Source organism: Mytilus californianus, unplaced genomic scaffold, assembly GCF_021869535.1.
Source record: "Mytilus californianus isolate M0D057914Y unplaced genomic scaffold, xbMytCali1.0.p SCAF_6, whole genome shotgun sequence".
In the NCBI taxonomy this organism is placed as follows: Eukaryota; Metazoa; Mollusca; class Bivalvia; order Mytilida; family Mytilidae; genus Mytilus; species Mytilus californianus.
The window spans coordinates 40,641,056-40,660,507 of record NW_026262712.1 but is presented as its reverse complement, the minus strand read 5'-3'; the positions used below and the strand labels follow the sequence as shown (position 1 = coordinate 40,660,507).

At 30.6% G+C, this 19,452-nt stretch overlaps 1 protein-coding gene across 18 annotated transcripts in view; it reads left to right on the top strand.

Annotated features, from left to right (window-relative positions):
* Positions 1-17,287, top strand: part of LOC127704472 (titin homolog) — a 125,025-nt gene extending 107,738 nt beyond the window's left edge. For 11 of the 18 annotated variants that reach the window (XM_052208562.1, XM_052208559.1, XM_052208560.1 and 8 more), the window contains 4 exons: positions 1,678-1,722; positions 10,295-10,318; positions 13,396-13,541; positions 14,701-17,287. In XM_052208562.1, the coding sequence (XP_052064522.1) occupies positions 1,678-1,722; positions 10,295-10,318; positions 13,396-13,541; positions 14,701-14,851 (366 nt within the window). In that variant the 3' untranslated portion in view covers positions 14,852-17,287. The remainder of the gene's footprint in view (positions 1-1,677; positions 1,723-10,294; positions 10,319-13,395; positions 13,542-14,700) is intronic. The other 7 variants (XM_052208566.1, XM_052208564.1, XM_052208572.1 and 4 more) reach the window with 7 other exon arrangements.
* Positions 17,288-19,452: the final 2,165 nt, after the last annotated feature.

Here is a 19,452-nt window from a genome sequence, read left to right as displayed (position 1 = left end):
TCTATGGTCAATTTAGATTTGTTGTAAATATTGGAAATGCAAACGTTTTTAAGATTTTGTTTATGCAAACAAAAATTTTTAAGTCCTTAATTTAATATCAGTCACAAAATTCTTGTTTTAGATTTAATGTAGTGATGTGTATGTTAATAAAACATGAAAAAACAGAAAAAACAAACAAAAAAATGACTAAGAATATGGTTTCAGTCAAAGGGAAGTAACTGCAGTATTACAATACAGATTTAGAAAAATTGTTGCAAAAAGAAAATTTTAAGAGTTTGCAGTTCAATTTTTTTTATAGATATGATTTTTTAAACGCATGTTTTATGTTGTAGCATGGTAAAGACTCATTATTTTTTGTTGCTGAATTATAACTGAATTCTTTTTCATTTTTTTTTTCTTCAAATTTTCAGGAATAGATTGGAGTTCTTCTATTCAGAAGAGGGAGGTGTGTCTGTCTGTAAATAAATTCCAGATTACTGAATATTTTGTATTTCAGCAGTTTCCTAGAAGTTTTGTTTGTTTACATTTCTCATGACATGATTTCAATATCCTTAATATCCTAAATATCCTAAATATCCCACACCTGAATTGTTGACATATATTTTTTTATTTAAACAGTTGACAATAGACTTAAAACTTCCTTAAACATTTACAAGGTGAAATTAAGTTATGGGACTGAAATGAAAATTAAGTTATGAGACAAAAATGAAAATTAAGGTTGTTTGACATGAATGATATTTTCAAAGTCTGAGGAAAGTTCATGTTACTTTACACATGCATTAAGTTAGGTATTTTTAATGTTTGAAAATTCATTGTTAAAATCTTAGATTTTGAACACCATATGTTGACAAAACATTACAAAAAGAAAGATGAAGATATATTTCAGGGATAACTAAATAGGCAGAGCTTACAGAACACATAGATTTTGGTTGACAGCTGAAAAGATTAGCAGATAAAGTTCAAACTCTTCTTTTTATGTAAATCAGAAAGCCCACTTCCCTATCTTCACCAACCGGTAGTATCAGATGTCCTAATTTCTTTTTAACTACACAGTTTTGTAAAATGTTACACCCAACACCTTTGATTGTTAATTGGAGTAAAAAGTTTAACATTTTAACCCTGGCTTAAGTTGTATGTAGATTTCAACAGGAAATAAGAAGCAAATTAGTCATTTTAATCTTGAGGACTAAGATTTCCTGGTCGTTTTATTACAGTCGGAAACTCTTTGTACAATGGTTTGTTATTTTAGTTTTTATTTTTAAAAACGGTTTACAGATTCTTAAAATATTTATCTTTTTTTTTCTAATGCTACTTAAAATTTTAAGAAATCAAAGTCGTTTTAAAGTTTGATAAAAAAAAGTAATTATCTTTTAATCAGATACAGATGAATATACTAGGATTTTTTTTGTGGTTGAAGCAGACACAATTAAATAGCTACTAAGATTGCTTAATTGCATTAGCTGCTAAAATTAGCTAGTCAAAAGAAAAATATGACTTTGAGCATTCAGTGCATGCAAATTATTTGCTTGTTTTTAACATGCATTGTTTGAATCGTTGGTGCATTATCATGCATTTGGTCAATCATTGGTATTTATAGATGTGTCAGTGTTTGTCGTGTGTACTTGAGTTTTGATTGTCTCCCCTTTACATTACGGCATGCACATTTGTCATTTGTAGGACTCTAGTGACAGCGGTAGTTCTCCTGTTGAGACCAGTACCAAGGTTTGTTACAGAAAAATACTCACTGCGAAAGACTTGTTTATCTTCTAGCATGAGCTTGTCAGAATATGAGTATTACATGACACCTGTTTGATAAGAATTGTCAGTACTGGGGTAATAGGATTTTTTTTTACTTTTCTGTTTGATAAATAAAAATTTGGAAGAGATTATTACAGAAAAAATTGTACAGAAGCTTATGGAGTAGTTTGATCAGACTGAAAATTTTTATAGATGTTGGCGCTGGAAAAAAATTTAGTTTCAAGGATTGTTACTGGGATTTTTTGTACATGTATTAATAAATAAGACACTTTGGAAAATTCAAGCTATTTATAGAAAAACAAATTCTAGCAAATTTTAGGCATAAACTTCAGATTATCGACAAAATAAAAAAAATGGATAGTTTTTGCCAAAGCTAAATAATTTGAATATGCTTCTGAGAATAGGGAATATATATATACAAAGTTAGCTTGCCAGTAAGTACAAAAATACATATTCTGACAGGCTCATCTTATACATTTCAGTTGCCGCCTATGTCACTTAATATTTTAAATCCTCTTCTTAATTTGCTGAACTTCCAGCAAGATGAAACTCAATTTAAAATTCTCAGTTGCTCTAGTCAACACTTTACTAATCTTTCACATTGTTTATGCTTGCATCTTGATACTCTTAGTTCTTAGTTTCATTATCTGTAGACTTCACTCTACTAACTGTAATCATGTTTATACTAACTGTTTAAAAAAGGCAACATTTCTGTTCATAAGTTATGGATAGAAAAAAGTAATCAAAAAAGGGAGATAAATTCAGTGTTCTAAAATGCTTCAAGGGAGATAATTCAAATATTACAGTTTGATGTTGAGGAAAGAAAAAAGGGATAATGTCCTCTTAAAATATACTTTTTGTCATCATATCAGTCTTCTACTTCTTATTTCCTGATATATAAGGCTCTTGGTTTCAGTTTTGAGTGATCTTTTGTTAGAAGGAGATCTGACTTTCATTAAGCTTAAGATGTTGGATTTGTATGTGTTGTATGTTTTCATTGATCATAGCTTTGTTGTTCTTTCTGCAAAGTTTTTGCAATACATGTCAACATTAGTATTTTGCCATTTCTATTCGTATTTTGTTTCAACAAATTTTTGTCATCGAACATATTATGCTTTCTCACATCTTTCGCTGTTTTATAGAAATATACATATATACACTTATTTTCGATAGTTCAATGCATATTCTTGTAAGATTTGTAAAATAGTCAATGTGTGTCAGAAATGTGGTTTAGAACAAAATAGGTTTATTGAATAAAAAGGGTTGTAATTAGATTGTGGATAAAAATTTTGTTCAATAATTTTTATTTTTACAATTTCCATGAAGAAAATTACATTGGTTAAAGAAAAGAGAGTATGTTAGGGAAACACAATTATTTCTTTAGTTGCTATTGTACATTAATGGGGGTCTCTGGGCAGAGTGGTTCATCTTCAGTGTTCACTAGCCTGGTTGTGAGTTTGAATCCTGCTGCTTGTGGCAAGGTGCCATCGACTCCTATCTTAATTTACTAGAAATGCCCGAGTTGGTGGTTCTCTCCAGGTACTTAGCCTTCCTCTGCCAATAAAAACTGGTCACCAAGATGTATAGGCAAGTCAGCTGAAAGTGGTTTTTAACACCAATATTCAATCATATCATCCTTCTATGTTCAATTGAAATCAATTAACTGATACAGAATCAAATAAAATATTTGAAAAGTATATGAGATAAGTGGAATAGAGAATTATTAAAATCAGAAAATGGTAGGCTTTCAATAGGGAAGGAATAATATTCATTTCATTCTTCACGTTTACAAATGTATTTTATACTCTGAAGTATAATAGAAAATTAGTTTCTTTGTCCCTAATTATGAAATTAAATAATGACTTCCTTCCTGAATTTTTCATCAGGGTACTTGTAAATTATTTAAATGTTAATGCCATAAAATTGAGAATGGAAATGGGGAATGTGTCAAAGAGACAACAACCCAACCAAAGAGCAGAAAACAGCCCAAAGCCACAAAAAATGGGTCTTCAACACAGCGAGAAAATCCCGCATCCAGAGGCGGGCTTCAGCTGGTCCCTAGACAAAAATGTGTACCAGTTGATTTCAGGAAAGAAACATGAATCCCTATCTACTTTGGAACTCTTTGATATGATTCCTTAGGGACCAGTCGTTTTCTTGTATTTGGAGGGAAGACAAAAGTAGGACTGTTTTTTTTTCCACAACCCATCCTTAAAGAAATAAATTGAAGTCCTCTTTCTAACATAATTTAAATTTCAAGAGCCCCCTCCCTGGTTCTGCAGATTGCGAAGAAAACGTGGGCTTGTAAACCTAATGATACTGAGCTCAATTTATTGGTTGTTATTAAATATGTAATTACGTGACATCAGGTTCTGCATATAATGAATTATAAATGATATCATTAAAGTAAAAGATTTACATAAGTATTTTTAAGATAGTTGTAACAACTTTATCCAGCAATTTAGTGTGTGGGCGTCAACTTAAGACCTATATAATATTTAAATAAGTTTTAGTTTTGGTAACATTTGCATGAATGAACATAAGGATCAGCCACCCATTAAATACCCTAATTGATTGTAATGTATTCAAAATGGTCTGACTCATTTTAAATGTTTACCCTTAGGGATCCCCGTAACAATAATCAATGTACATTTCAAAACAATTGATTACCAGTGTTTTACAATGACAGGAAATGAATTATACAATTTTGAAACAGACCAGACAATTATGTTATAGAATTCATTTTAAAAATGGGTCTGGCTCAATATGATTCACTTCAAAGTGATTGACATTGTGAGGGAAAATCTCATGATGGATTACTTGGTCTAATTGATTTCCCTTAGAGGTGCCTCTTGTATAGTGATCACATTTCTTTAGCTGTGTAGTTTTATGTCAGAGTCAAAAGAGTTCATTCAAGGAGTTCACAGTGTGTTGTGTTTTTGTGCAGGATGAGTGCCATTCAAAAGCGTGTACAGGTTTGTCTGACCCTTGGTGGACATTTGTCTGAATTTAGTCTGCTTATGACATTTTCAAAACCTTAAATGATTTCATAAATTGAATTTTTTTATTGTTAAAAAATTTAAATTTGAATTTAAAGTTTTGTATGGTAAAGTGAATGAAAACAGATGGGAAATTTACATTAATGTGAAAATATGTAAAAAACCAAAGTAAATATAGAACCTTTTAAAGAAATGTATCATGATATTTTCATAATACATGAATTATGTCATTTTTATACCATAATTAAGTAGTAATAAATGTATATTGCCTTTGACATTTGGACATAAACTGCAAGATAATTGTTAACAATACAAACATTTTATGGACAGCTATCTCTTTGAGAGCTAATTATTTTATTGTTTTATGTGGCCTTGTCAATAAGACACTGGTCAAGAACTAATTAATTATTTATTCACATGTAAATAAAAGTGGGTTAGCTAGGTCCCAATAGGAGATTGAGAAGGTCAGTTGTCATGAAATACATGTATTAATTATGCAAGTATTTACAAGAGAATTATTGAATCAAAAAGAAAGAAAAATGGCCTAATAGAGGATGGGTTGCTTTGTTAATATCATTGGGTTAGGAGGGTCTTTGTATTCAAGTCATATTTTAGTCAACGACAGTGTATACATAGATGATCTATTATGCAAATCAGAGTCCTGTAGGAAGCTTGTGCATACATGTACATCCTTACTGGTACATTGCATCCCGTTGACCTAATGCTTTCATAGACGGTACATTGTTTTTATTGTTATACTTTTTTGAAACCTTGAGAATGCAAAATGTTTTGCAAAAACACATATGGAACTCAATAATCATCTGTTAACGAACCCACAGTTAGACTTATGTAAGAAGATAAAATTCATGAAAGATTAGGTCATTTGTGATGAAGCTTCTCAGCTGTTTCCAGTATTTGTCATCAAACCTTGACCTGTTTATATAAAGCTTTGTTTATATTCAAAACATGAGACAGGATTCCATGAAGGTATTGATTTCACATTTGAATATAATGGAATATTGACAACACGGCTCGAAGTTCATTGTCCTGAGGGTAAATCCTTTATTGCTGAGATATCAGCTGATTCATAATAACAAAGATTAGTTCAGATGTGCAATACTCTGAATCAATAGACATAAGGTTTCCAGCCATCCTTAGATAGATTGATGATTGATTGTGATTAGAATGGGCTTATCTGTAAGGAATAAATTGATCCAAATCTGGATCAGTCATTTAGAGGGGAGGGATAGCGGAAATTATGACCTGCTTTATTTGAGGTTTCCTGTTGTAGGAAACTCGGATCATTTCTAGTATAAATATATGACGTGAAAACCTGGGACGATTTGAAATTTGACATTTTCTGTAGTTTTATTTTAAATCAAAGATTTTGGGGGATAAAGGCATGAAAAAGAAAAACATTGGAAGCAAAAACTGGAAGAGGTTTACATTTGAATAAACAAAAAAGGGGAGGGGGTCCATCCGTGAAATAACAGAAAAATGGTGGATCTTCATTTATGCTACTTAGTTTTCTGATACTGTAGTTACACCATTTTGACATAAAATTCAATCATTATAAATCAGTAAAGTAGGCCAGACATGTGCTCTCTCTTGTTTAATTCTTATTACACATATTTTTTCTAATTTAAATCTGAATGAACTATGTCAGGACTAGACAGACAGACTGTTCATGCATGATATGTCATATCATCTGATTAATCTCAAATGTGAGGTAAATCTGTCTGACAGAATAAACAAAAACAAAAAATATATGGATGGCTGTAGGGACAAATTGAAAAAGCTTTTAATTTTAAGTTCAGGCAATACATATTTATCAAAAATGCCACTTTTGTGACAAAATTTATCATGTCTGAAACTGAAAGATTTGATAATGTTAAAACCTTTGAAAAATGTGAGATTTTTAATCATTACTTCTTTTTGTCAAAAGCAGATGTCCACTGCTACAAAATTGTTCTTGTAATTAACTTTTCTAATGAATACTCAAATCTTTGCAATCAAAACATTTTTTCACAGTTTTAACATGTAAGCTCATTGTCTCTGAAATTTTGGCCACAGGGATTGTCTTAAAACAAATTTATCAAGCCAATTTGGCCAGAATAAAATCCTTTCAATATTATTATTTAAGATAAGTCTCATTGGTGGGCTGTGTCGAGGTTTATTATCTATCAACAGAGGAGGTTAGAAAAACACCACTCCAATAATATTATTCTCTAAGATTAGTCTTATTGATGATGACTTGAGTGTTCAGGTTAATTTCTAATTATACCTAACTTGTTATACATTCTTGTGATAGTTAAAATGCATTCCTCTTTGTGTCCAACCCTTCCCCTTGACTTATCGTGTTTATTTTTGGTCTTCTCTTGTTTCTTTGCCGCCATATAGCCTTTCACGGCTAATTGGGTGGAAACTGTTACCCCTTTAAATACCTATTTTATTTTTGGTTTTCTATTTTGTTTTTTCGCCTCCATATATGTACATGATATACCAGGTATCCTTCTTTGGCTACCTAAGTGAAAATAAAAATCAATCGGACGTATATCCCGGACCTACATTTGTAAGTTTAAGTTAAGTAAAAGCCATATTCTTTTATCTTTTGTCATCAAAAATATTATATAGTTGATGAAATTTAACTTTTTAAAAATGCAGATCATCTTGAAACCTTATATTGAGGGAAATTATCAGAATTTTAAACTGTGCATTGATTTTTCACTTTTGATACTCTCCAAACCTTTAAAAAATTGATTTCATGAAAAAATCTATAAAGTTATTGAAATTTATGAGCTCATGGATTTTTATGAGTGCCTCAACATCTGTGCAGTGCAAACTTTAAACTGATAAAATCTTTTTACAGATAATTCTTTATCTAATATACCTCTGAGAACATTCCTCATCATGGCTACTTTTTTTTTTTTATAGAATATGCAATGTAAAATTATAATTTTCTCACACATTTGTGTCTAAACCAAAATGTCTGTTACTTACTTTACAGAATTATTCGAAATTTCCCATATAAAGCCAAGAGCAAGTGGTACTTTAAACTTTAATGTAGAATTTAATTTCCCATTATATTGATGGTTCAAAGCAATTTTTTACATGTTTTACAAATTAATTTAAATCCATTCAAGAATATATTTAAAATTTTTCTTCATCATTTAACCATTTATACATGCAAATGAGATGCATTAATGGAAAACCACAATCTATTTGCAAAATGATTAAATAACCTTCTTAGAGGATCTAGAATGTCATCATGTGAAGGTTTGAATATATCTCTGATAAGATTATGAGTATTTGATATTGTTGGGTTGTTGTCCAGTTGATCTATATTTCTGGTTATATTTTCGTTATTTTCTTTTCTTACTGAATGGCACAGGAAAGTCTAAATAAATTATAATTTGATTAAAACCTAACTTTTTTTAAGAAATGCATAGCAAGTTTCAGCCCCAACACCAGTTTTAATTTCAAATATTTTATCTGTGAGGATACTTGTTAAGACCCTCTTTCAAACAACATATATCCAGCAAAAACATGAAAAAGGCAGACAGAGCAATGTTTGACCTCTTATTGAATTCCTGTACTGAGTGATGAAAGTTTTGACAACATACATGCAGGTGTTCTACCTGTTCAGGTACAAATCAAATACACACCTGTCTTAATTACACACCTGATACTTTTGTTAGGACAGAGGAATGTAAATCATGGTGGATGACCTTGGTCTATTGCATAAAAGACATTCCTAATTCTTGACTGACAGTTATTTAAAAACAAAAACAAAATTACTTTTTTGATAACCTTCAAAAACTCTGAAAAGGTTTAGTTTCTAGGAGGATCTTGAAATTTAATTTAACGAGGATAGTGATATGAAGGAAACACATGTTATTATTTAAAAAGAGGGCAAAGTTAATGTTTATTTATTAGGGTTTAGAATCTTTTGGGTCACCTCTGAAGCTCTTGCAGTTCAAAACAATAGGCAGTATATATTCCAATCACTTCTCTGCCAAGGATCTTAAATTAAGATACAAACTATGATTTTTTTTTGTAAAGGGGGAGGGGTATCTATCTTCTGTCAGACACTTAGACTAAACTTTTTCAAGCTTATGTATAAAAGAGCCAGTAGTCAAGAGTACTCAATGTGTTGATCTTTAATCAGTAAATGAAAATATTATTTTTAAACCCACTGTAGGTTGCAGAATCCTCTTAAAATTTGATGAGTCAGCAATTAATATAATAACAGATTTAATCCAAAATTCCTTCTAGATTTAAAAGGTTAACTATTTCAAAAGTGCTAAGTGTTAAAAGATAGGATCTATTTTTGGGAGGCGTAAATATTTATGCCATTTAAATATTGATGGTAATGATTTAAATTTGTCACAATTACAAATATGTCTATTCACAATGGCATGAAAATTGATCATAGTGAAATGTAAATTGAAAGAAATGTTTCATTTCATTAAATTGAAACCATTCCCTGACTCCTATGTCAACAAGGTAGAATGTCCATTATAAATCTGGATTGCTCATCAGGTACAAAAATGTACATAACTTTGGTTTATGTGGTAAAACATGACTTCGTAAATTACTTTAGAATGTTTTGATTTCTGAGTGTGTACTGAAAACATCAGACGTTAATCATGAGATAAGCACACCCATTTCATGATTAGTTTTGGGTTACACACACATGTTTTACTGTTGTGTATTTGTTGAAGTGTTTATTACATAAGGAAATTCCAGTGGTAAAATTACCTTTATTGATGTTTATCTTGTCACTTGTGTATAGGTTTCAATTTTCACCAAAGTCTGATATTTAAGATGGCTTCTTCTTATATTGTAGTGTATCTATGGTATATACATGTATTAATAATCATCAACATTCTCCTGTGGTTTTCATTTTCCAAAAGGAGTTTTTGTGTTTTTTGATTGCTGTTTGTTTTACTTGTACCCCTAACCTCTTTTTAGTCATATTGGATTTTTGCTTAGTTGTCAGTTATGTCTAGCAGAGAAAAGATTTTGAATTCAGAATGTTGTTTTCAATCTTGTATACACAGTTTTCAAATATGCTGGATGGTTTACCATTGTTTACTGGTTTGATCTATTCAGTGGAAATTATCACTGCCTATTCTAATCAAAATTTCAGTGTAAAATTATATCATGGTCAAAGGAAAGTTGTGAACAATCAATTATATACACTGATAAAATTAATGGCGTTGTTAATTTATTTTCGACTTATGAATTGGAAAATCCCTATCGTTTGGTATTTTTCCCCTCTCTTTTAATATAACTGAGAACTAAACAAGAATTATCAGCAATTGTTCGAACTTGACTATGAAAGCTCTGTACATCAATCAAATAATAGTGAAGGAGGGGATTGTAAATAAAATTTCTAAAATAACCTCAGCATTTCTATTTATTTCACCCAAAAAGAATTGTTTAATATTTTTTTTTAAATGTGTGAATTATCTCCTCTGTTCTTGAGTGGGTTGCCTCCCCTTGACCACTAACTACAGAGTTTTGCATTGTAGATGTTTGAAAGCAGTACAGAGAGTGTAAGTGTGTCACCCGTGTTATTATTAATAACTTTCTTTTAGTTTTTATAGCTTTTGTTGTATAACTCTTCACATGTAACCATGTTTTTTTGTTTTTAATGAAAGTTCAGAAATACTTGTTCTGGTTTTACATATATATATATATTTGGCATCTTTTTAAATTTTGGCTGACGAAAGTTTGATATATTTACAGTGCAAGCTGAATTAACAAAGCTCTCAGTCCCCCAAAATTGTGCAATTGGCAAGTTAAAGTTTTGATTGAATTATTTGATTATTTCAAACGTGTTTGGGTATCAACCTTAAAAATACATGGATTTATTTATCATGTTTGTATCGCATCATTTCATTTCATTTTCTCTAACTATACATTAGTGTGAATTTGTACAATTTAACCCTGTGAATATGTACAGTTTAGCCCTGTGAATTTGTACAATTTAACCTTGTGAATTTGAACAATTTAACTTTGTGAATTTTTACAATTTAACCTTGTGAATGTACAATTTAACCTAGGAATACTGTATATTTGAACTTTCATTAATTATACTACAGCTCATCTTGATTTTGTCAATTACATCTGCTCACTGTGTACTGACCATGGGCCACATCTATCAACAGAAATTTAACCTAAAATGTCTTTAAAATAGTGATTTCAAAAGCTAACTTGATTTTAATGTACAATAGGGTCATTTCTTTTGGTGAATGAAAAGAAACGGCATGTCCAATTTAAAGGTTAGGCATGGGGGACTTTCTATAACTTGCTAATTTTTTTGATTTCGATATACATGTATATATAATTTTTGCACTTTTTTTTTAATTTCTAAAACTTTTGCCCATATTTTTGACTTTTTATTATTTTTGTCCATTTTATGCCCAGTCCCATGGTTGGCAAGTGGAAAAGGCAAAGTTCACCTGAGTTGTAGAGTATATTCATTAAGTGGAATTTGCATGATATTGTCACAAGATGTCATTGTATTTCAGATATTTCCTCTACTGCTTGAAATACTTACAAAATATTGATCGGACAGAGGGAAATATTGATCATAAAGTGCTGGGAAATCATTAATTTGAGATCATTGAATTTTTCCCTTTTACAACGAAATTCATTCTATCTTCTTGTTAATATCCAATTCAATTGTCTCTTTTCAATGGCTTTTAAAAGATGACAATGACCAATCCAAAGCTCACTTTTGATCAAGACTGTTCAAAAGTGAAAAATTGCTTGATTCTGTAAGGTCATGACAATAGTTTTAATTTTGTTTTTTTAATGGAAAAAAATAAAATACACCCACACTTTCATGTCAGGGATATTGTCTGTTAAATGACAAGTAGAATTATATATCTGACATGTGTATAATGTCTGCATCAGGATATTGCCAAAATTAAAATGAAGCAGACATGTTCATTTCCATATATGTTGAAAAAGAAATTTTCATTGCAATGCAGATTGGTCTACTGGCAGCACTCAATGACTAAATGAATTATTTCATATTAACACTACTACTGGTGTAGATTTTGCCCACATTGTGGGCAGCCCATGTTGTGCCATCTTGAATTTAAGTTTTAAGAAATCATTTGAAAATACTGTATTTAAATTTACAATGAACAGTTGTTCAATTCTCATAATCTTGTAATGAAAGAAAATAAATGACATGTCCAATCTATAGGAAAGGCATATGGGACCTCTGATGTGTATCCATGTTTGTGAAAGAGAAGGGGGGCAAAAATTAGACATACATGAAGTGGGAAATTGAAAAATTCTATATGTATGCCTTAACCATAGATGTAGCATAGTAAATCTGCCTTTAATCCAGAGCCTTCATGAAGTTTTGCCCACTCTTATCCAATTTCAATCATTGACAGCTTTTGAATACAATGTTCTTATATAAAAAAAAACTAAGGCTTAAATTCACTGTTCAGTTTGAGAAGTGGTCCACTTTCGACAGGTAAAAATAACAAATCCACTTTGGCTGTAGAAAGTTCAGTCATAATTTAAATCGTCTATTCACATTGAATTGATGGAATCCATTCCATTGATGTATATTACTTAGGCATGTGCATGATGTATTGTTAAAGGTGAAGGCTGGAGCTATGGCAACAGACCTGTACACAGCAGACCAATAAACCAGCATGAATTGGAGCAGTTGCTTTCTTAGTTATTTCTTTAGTTAAATACAATCATATATTTTAGTTTCTAGCTTCATTTCTGTTGTGTATTTAGAAAAGCATATTTTGTTGTCTTTGCACGTTGCTGGACCCCTTCATTCTGATATAACTGTGGCTTTAACATCAAATGATTCGAAGATTCAAATTTTTACATCAACAGTCAGACAAATTTCGTGTTATTTGGATTGTAAACTGCAGGCTATTTTGTATGAATTTATATCTAAATTTGGAAAAACAAAAGAAAACTGTTTACATGAAATATTGAAGGGGTTTTGCTCAATAAAATTGAAAACAAATATGAAATTATCTCCCCTGTGAAAGAAACAGTCCAGGGGAAGTAATTTCAAATTACATCATTTTTTGATAGAATTTTATCAATATAAATATATAATCTTATTTATAAATTAGTTTTATCATTTTTGTTATTTATTTTGAACATAGAAATGCATATATAAGATTAAAAAGTAGTTAAATTATTGGAAGGTTGTTGAGAACAAATACATCATTTGCATTTTGGTTTGGTAGAATGCTGATAAAGATTATTTTGAAAATTAATTCATTTTCTGCATGGTAGGCTGGTTTTGATACTGCAACTGCAAACAACTCTTAAATTAGATAATAGACCAAATTTAAAAATATAAAACAATATAGAGGAAAAGCATTTAACCTGTTTTTAAGATCTTTTTTGGCAAATATTTGAAACAGCAGTCACATTCAGTGATAAAAAATCTTAAATTGATGAAAAAAATCAACTAAAGAATCAGCAGCAACCATAAGATATTTATATCAAGTTTGCAGTGCAGTATTATCTTATCATATTAAAGTAGATTTTTGAGAGAGAAAAATGTTAATTAATCATGCATGGCTTAAAATGATTTTGCTTGTTTTATTTACTAAATTTTGTTTTTGCACAGCCAAAAAAAGGGTCCTTTGTACCTGTTCAGCTTGAGAAGTGTGCCGCATGCCAGAAAACCGTGTATGCAGTGGAAAAATTGGAAATGAATAAACACATCTACCACAGAGCCTGTTTTAAATGTTCCCATTGTAAATGTGTACTAACGTAAGATAATCTTTATTACCTCCCATTATTTGTATATATTTATCATATTTTATACATGGGGACATAAGTACATTGACTTGACTGTTCCCAGATTTTTATGGGAGACCAGTTTATTGTATGCAATTTGTAGGCTTAATCGCAGAAAGAAGATGGACGACACCACAATTAAATTATACAGAAAAGCATGGTTGCATGGACAATTTCAAATCAAATGTTAATACTAATCCTTGTAGAATGAGAATTTTTTAAAGATTTTTATGTGTTTGTTGCATGTGATGTTTCTCCGTTTGAAAGGAGATATTTTGGTACAAAAATTTATTCAAATGTAAATTATTCAGATTAAATTAAAAACTTCACATTTAATTTAGCAGGAGTAGGTCCCTCATGCCTAAAGGGAAAGTGAGAATTACACAATTTTCCGACAGAGACTCTTTAAGTTACTTTCAAGAAAGACATCTCTTGCTACACAAATCATAGTGTAGCAACACCAATATGAGGTCTCATATATTTCCCAGACACTGTTAATATACAGGGACACATTATTAAACCATTGGCAATACTGTTGTTTTGATAATTCTGTTAGATACACATTTTGGGTTCCACTGCCTCTGTGCGATAACAAAATAGAACACTAAAGTATGGATATTTATGTAAGTTTCACTTAAAAAGTGTTCAAACTTTATCTTACAAAGAAAAAACATTTATCAAGAGACTAAAACTTATTAGTACAAGAAAACTGCACAATTAGATGACACACAAAAATTAAAATTAAAAGTGACTAAACCCTTTCAAATGAATGAATATACAATCTTCCCATCATTTCATGAAATAAGAGTTGTGGTTTTGGGGTAGGTATATATTCTCTAGTGTTGTAAGGGGATAGCCTGCATTTTTGTTTAATTTTAGGAGGGATATGTATGGTAATTAAGGAATAGAGTTTCAAAAGCCATTCCTGAAATACATACGAATGTTTGGAATCGTGAAACTGTGGAGTAAAAGAAATTAACAAAATACAGTTTATGTTGGCTTTAACTTTATCAAAGCTTGATGGATAGAAAGAGAAAATATTATGCATGCATCTTATGAACTTATTAAACTACTCTTCATAAGCTAATAATTATTTAAGATCTTTGTATTTTATCTATTTTTTTTCTAACAGGGCAAAAACGTTCTCAATGAATGAAGGAGTCATATTCTGCACGAATCATTTCAAACAATTATTTGCCAGGAAAGGAAACTATGATGAGGGATTTGGTCGTCAACAGTACAAGAAAAAATGGGTCGCTGGTGAATCCAGTGAGGAACAATAGTGCTTAGTGATAGTTATATTGCTTAATTTGCCTTCATTTTGTTATCATGTGTCATTTGTAAAGGGAGATAACTATGTAATTGAAGTAAGGGAAGTAATTGATATTTATCTTCCTCTCAACTTTTCACCTTCATTAATAATGATAAATGAATACAATTTGTGTTTATATCATCTGTATAAAAACAAGTTATATATATATAGGCTTAAGAATTTAAGCTTTGAAATAAATCATGATTATGTTTTAAAACAAATTTTTTCATGAAATGAAGGTCAAAATTACATAGAAAATATTTCTTTAGTTTTATGTGATTAAACTTTATTAATAGAACCCACCTTTGTAAAAATTTTCATTTTCATAATGAATATCCTCCTTTTTTTCCTTAGTGCTCAAGTAGTTAATTTGTAAACATAAAAAATGCATTTTTTGTCAAATCATGAATTTTAGATACTCGTAACTTAGTTAAGAATAAGTGATCATTTGTGAGTGAGTTTGAGACTTGCTCTAGTCAAGCGAGATTTTTGCCAAGTTTTATATGATAAAAAGCACATGAACAAAATTTTTGTTAAATATGATTTTCTGTTTTGTTTTTGTATGTTTTTATTGTACTGCTATTTTTGAATTGGAAATATTAATGGGAAATAAAGAATATATGTGTATTTATAATACTGATTAAATCAATTTAAGATTATTATGTAATCATGAAATATGAAAAGTATAAAGCCGAGTTTATTATACAAAACAACTACAGCAAATGAAAGTTAAAATTAAATATATGAAATGCATGATATTTTTCTATGCCAGATTACGTAAATGTTTCAACAACAAAAAACATTGATAGTTGATACATGTAGTATGTTATAGCTGTCTTGTTTATAGCTGTAAATCAAAATGAAAAGATATCATTTCTAATTTATCAAATTCTTCTCTTTATTTATTTTCAATTTCTAATTCTTCAAATTTTTAATAATTTTAAACTGCTGATGTGAATTATTTTAAATATGTATTTGATATTCAAACTATAATTATCTGAAATTAAAAATGTCATATTTATAATCCTCTGAACCAAGTTGAGAGGCCAAATATGAAATGAAATATTTGTTGATAAAGGGGAGATAAACCCTGATGATTTTTAGTGCAATTAAAAAAATGTAGATATATGATTTGAGTTTGTGTATTTGTATATTAAAATGACATTTGTAGATATGAGGTTGACTATGCAAAAGCTTAATTATTTATACATAAATGTAGCTTTTTTTTGTAATCTTCGTTTTGTAATTGTATCAAACTTTCCAGTATTAAAAATTATAGAAAAGAAAGTCTTCACATTGAAAAAAAATCTGATTTTTCATATTTTTTTTATTTTTTTATTTTTTTTTTCAAAAATGAAAATACAAAGATCTCATGTTATGGAAATAAACAGTATGTACATTTTTGTCAAGCATTCAGTTCCATTTTTGGGTGATATCTTCATATGTTCAGCATGTTTGAAATTAAAGAAAATGTAGCAAGGGATATTAAGTCTTGCATACACTGTTGAAACATTAAGATCATTCATTGGTTTAGTTACTTTTTTTATTAAACAGAAAAGTATGCTTTATAAAATCAAAGATGAAGGTACTCAGGTTTTTGTACTCTTATATAGCTGCTCTCTGATTAAAAATCCCTGCCACAGAAGAGAAGGATAGAGTTAAATGTGACCCTTGCTTACAAGATTTTGAAATGTTTTTCCTTAAGGTGGTACCCAACACCAGACTAATATTAATTTGGCTCGTTTAATTTTCATAAAATTTTGACCAAATGTTTATTTTGACCCTTTGACAAAAATATAAAAATTTCAAAAAATTTGAACCAACCACTTTATCAGAAAAATTTCATTGGTTATATAGCAGTTTGACAAACACCAATTTTGATCATTGAGAAGCTTAATATTTCCTTAACAATACAATGTAATTAAAACGTTTAGCTGATTTTTACAGAGTTATCTCCCTGTAGTGTTGGGTACCACCTTAAATAAATTATGTATGAGTAAGTCTATTCATTAAAAGGGGGACTATGTATGGTTAAAATCATGTTTTGAAGTATTGATATTTTTATATTTACTTCATAATAAATATGTTGGTATTTTATTTATATATAAAACTCGATAAAACATAAGATGCATAATCGTACTTACTCAATAATCCATTCCCTTAGTGCTTACAACTTATCCTAAATAATAAGATCAACTGTTACCATGGTTACCATAGACTTGCTAGAAATATATATTTTATTAAATTTGGTAATTTCAAAACTGAAGCTTGTTCACCAAAATTATCTGAATTTGTGAAAGAGTTGAAAATATTGAAAGACTTATTGTTGTTGCATCATGTCTCAAAATACAACACGGTGCTTTATGCATGTAAACAGTTGTCTTGGCAATAAATTTATTAAAAATCATATGCCTTGATTTTATTTATGTTTGATATACTACTGAAACCAAGCTTATGTAACATAATAGAGCCGAAAGATACTTATGGGACATTCAAACTCATAAGTCGAATATAAACTGACAATGCCATGGCAAAAAGAGGAAAAAAACCAAAAGGCAAACAACAAATAAAATTGAGAATGGAAATGGGGAATGTGTCAAAGAGACAACAACCCGACCAAAGAGCAGAAAACAGCCCAAGGCATACAAAACACAACATAGAAAACTAAAGACTGAGCAACATGAACCCTACCAAAAACTGGGGGTGATCTCAGGTGCTCCAGAAGGGAAAGCAGATCCTGCTCAACATGTGGCACCTGTCATGTTGCTCATGTAAGTACAAACCCGCTGAAAAGTCTTATTCTGTAGGTCACATTCGGGGAAAGTGGACTGGATTGTAATTAAGACAATTAGAAGATATCTGTTGTTATCTGTGAACCAAATGTCCCATAACAGTTGACCAACTTATGATGGTGTCTGTAAATTTTAAATGTACAAAAAAATTTGAGAGAATATCTAGAAAGTTGGATTGGAGTTTAGGCCTGCTCAGTTACTCTGGAGACCACACTACCTCACTCCATATAAAGTACATTTGGATTTCCTAGATGACAAAACATTCTTATAGACTAATTATGAAATGTCACATTTTGTGTATTTCAGAATGGGAAACATAGGGATTACTATCTGGTGGCTGGGTATATTTTATTTCTAAAGTTATAAGCCTTCATGCTTCATACCTTGTAATTCTACAAAGTTTCCATCTGTCATATGTCCATTGTCCTTGACCCCATTTTTATAGTTCATCGACTGCTTGAAAAATTTGTATAGTTTCCTTGTAGTGAATTTTTTTTATGCCCCCACCGTACCTTGAGGGGGAGGGGGGCATTAAGTTTTACCCTTGTCAGTACATCCCAAAATTGGTTTCCGTTCTCTAACTTTAGTTTGCCTCAACCAAATGTTATGAAACTTATTCACAATGCTTATTACCACAAAACACAGATCAATATTGATTTTGGGTGGCATCACTTATACTGTTCTAGAGTAATGCCCGTTTACAAATGGAAAAATTGCTGAATTTTTTGTTTCAATTCTCTCACTTTAGCTTGCCTCAACCAAATGTTATGAATCTTATATACACAATGCTTATTACCACAAAACTCAGATCAAGTACAAATTTGGGTAGCGTCACTTTTACTGTTCTTGAGTTATGTCCCTTTATAACACTATATGCAAGCGGGGGCATCATCTATGTCCCATGGGCACATTCCTCATTTATTTTATGAGTAATGGGATAACTATATTTGGTATATGGTTAACATGTCTGTCAGACAGGGTACACCTGACCAAGACCTTAATTCATAGATCAGTGATCAAGATTAAGTTTTTGTGGCAAGTCCATATCTCAGATACTATAAGCAATAGGTCAACTACTACACTCAACTGACTGATTATTCTGCCACTTGTCATGTCTCGTTTGCTAGTAGTTCTGTCCTAAATAGGACCACCTCAAGTAAATGGAGGAGGTTACGAATTAAAAATATTCTATTTGCAGTTTCTAATTACGAATGTCAATTATGATTTTTGGGGAAAATATTTTACAGAGGGACTTGGTGGCTGCCCTTAATCTCTTTCTCTTGCAACTATGCAAAGCATAACAAAAATACCAAACACATCAAACGAATGGATAACAACTGTCATACTCCAGACTTGGTACAGGCATTTTCTTATGTAGAAAATGGTGGTTTAAACCTGGTTTCAAAAGCACAATCCAACAAACAAGGTGTTCAAGACGGTTTAACTTCCGAGTACAGCAACGGTAACAATCACAACCACAAACTATAGCACTTGGGTTCAATATACATAATGCATCTATTCTTACGTATATGCGGATCCAGGATTTTTAAAAGGAGGGAGGGCAAACTAAGCGATGTTTGGAATGGGACATGTAAAAAATCTGTGAATTAACCATGTATGAAGCTCTCTACGGATTTCCATTCCAGTATGGATTATGGATGATATTATGACATTTCCCTTATGTTAGTCCTATATAGGGGAACCTGCATAGTAGCGTTCAGTACGAGCGGAATATTTGGAATAAGCCTTTGATTTTGCATCTATATTGATGAGACCATAT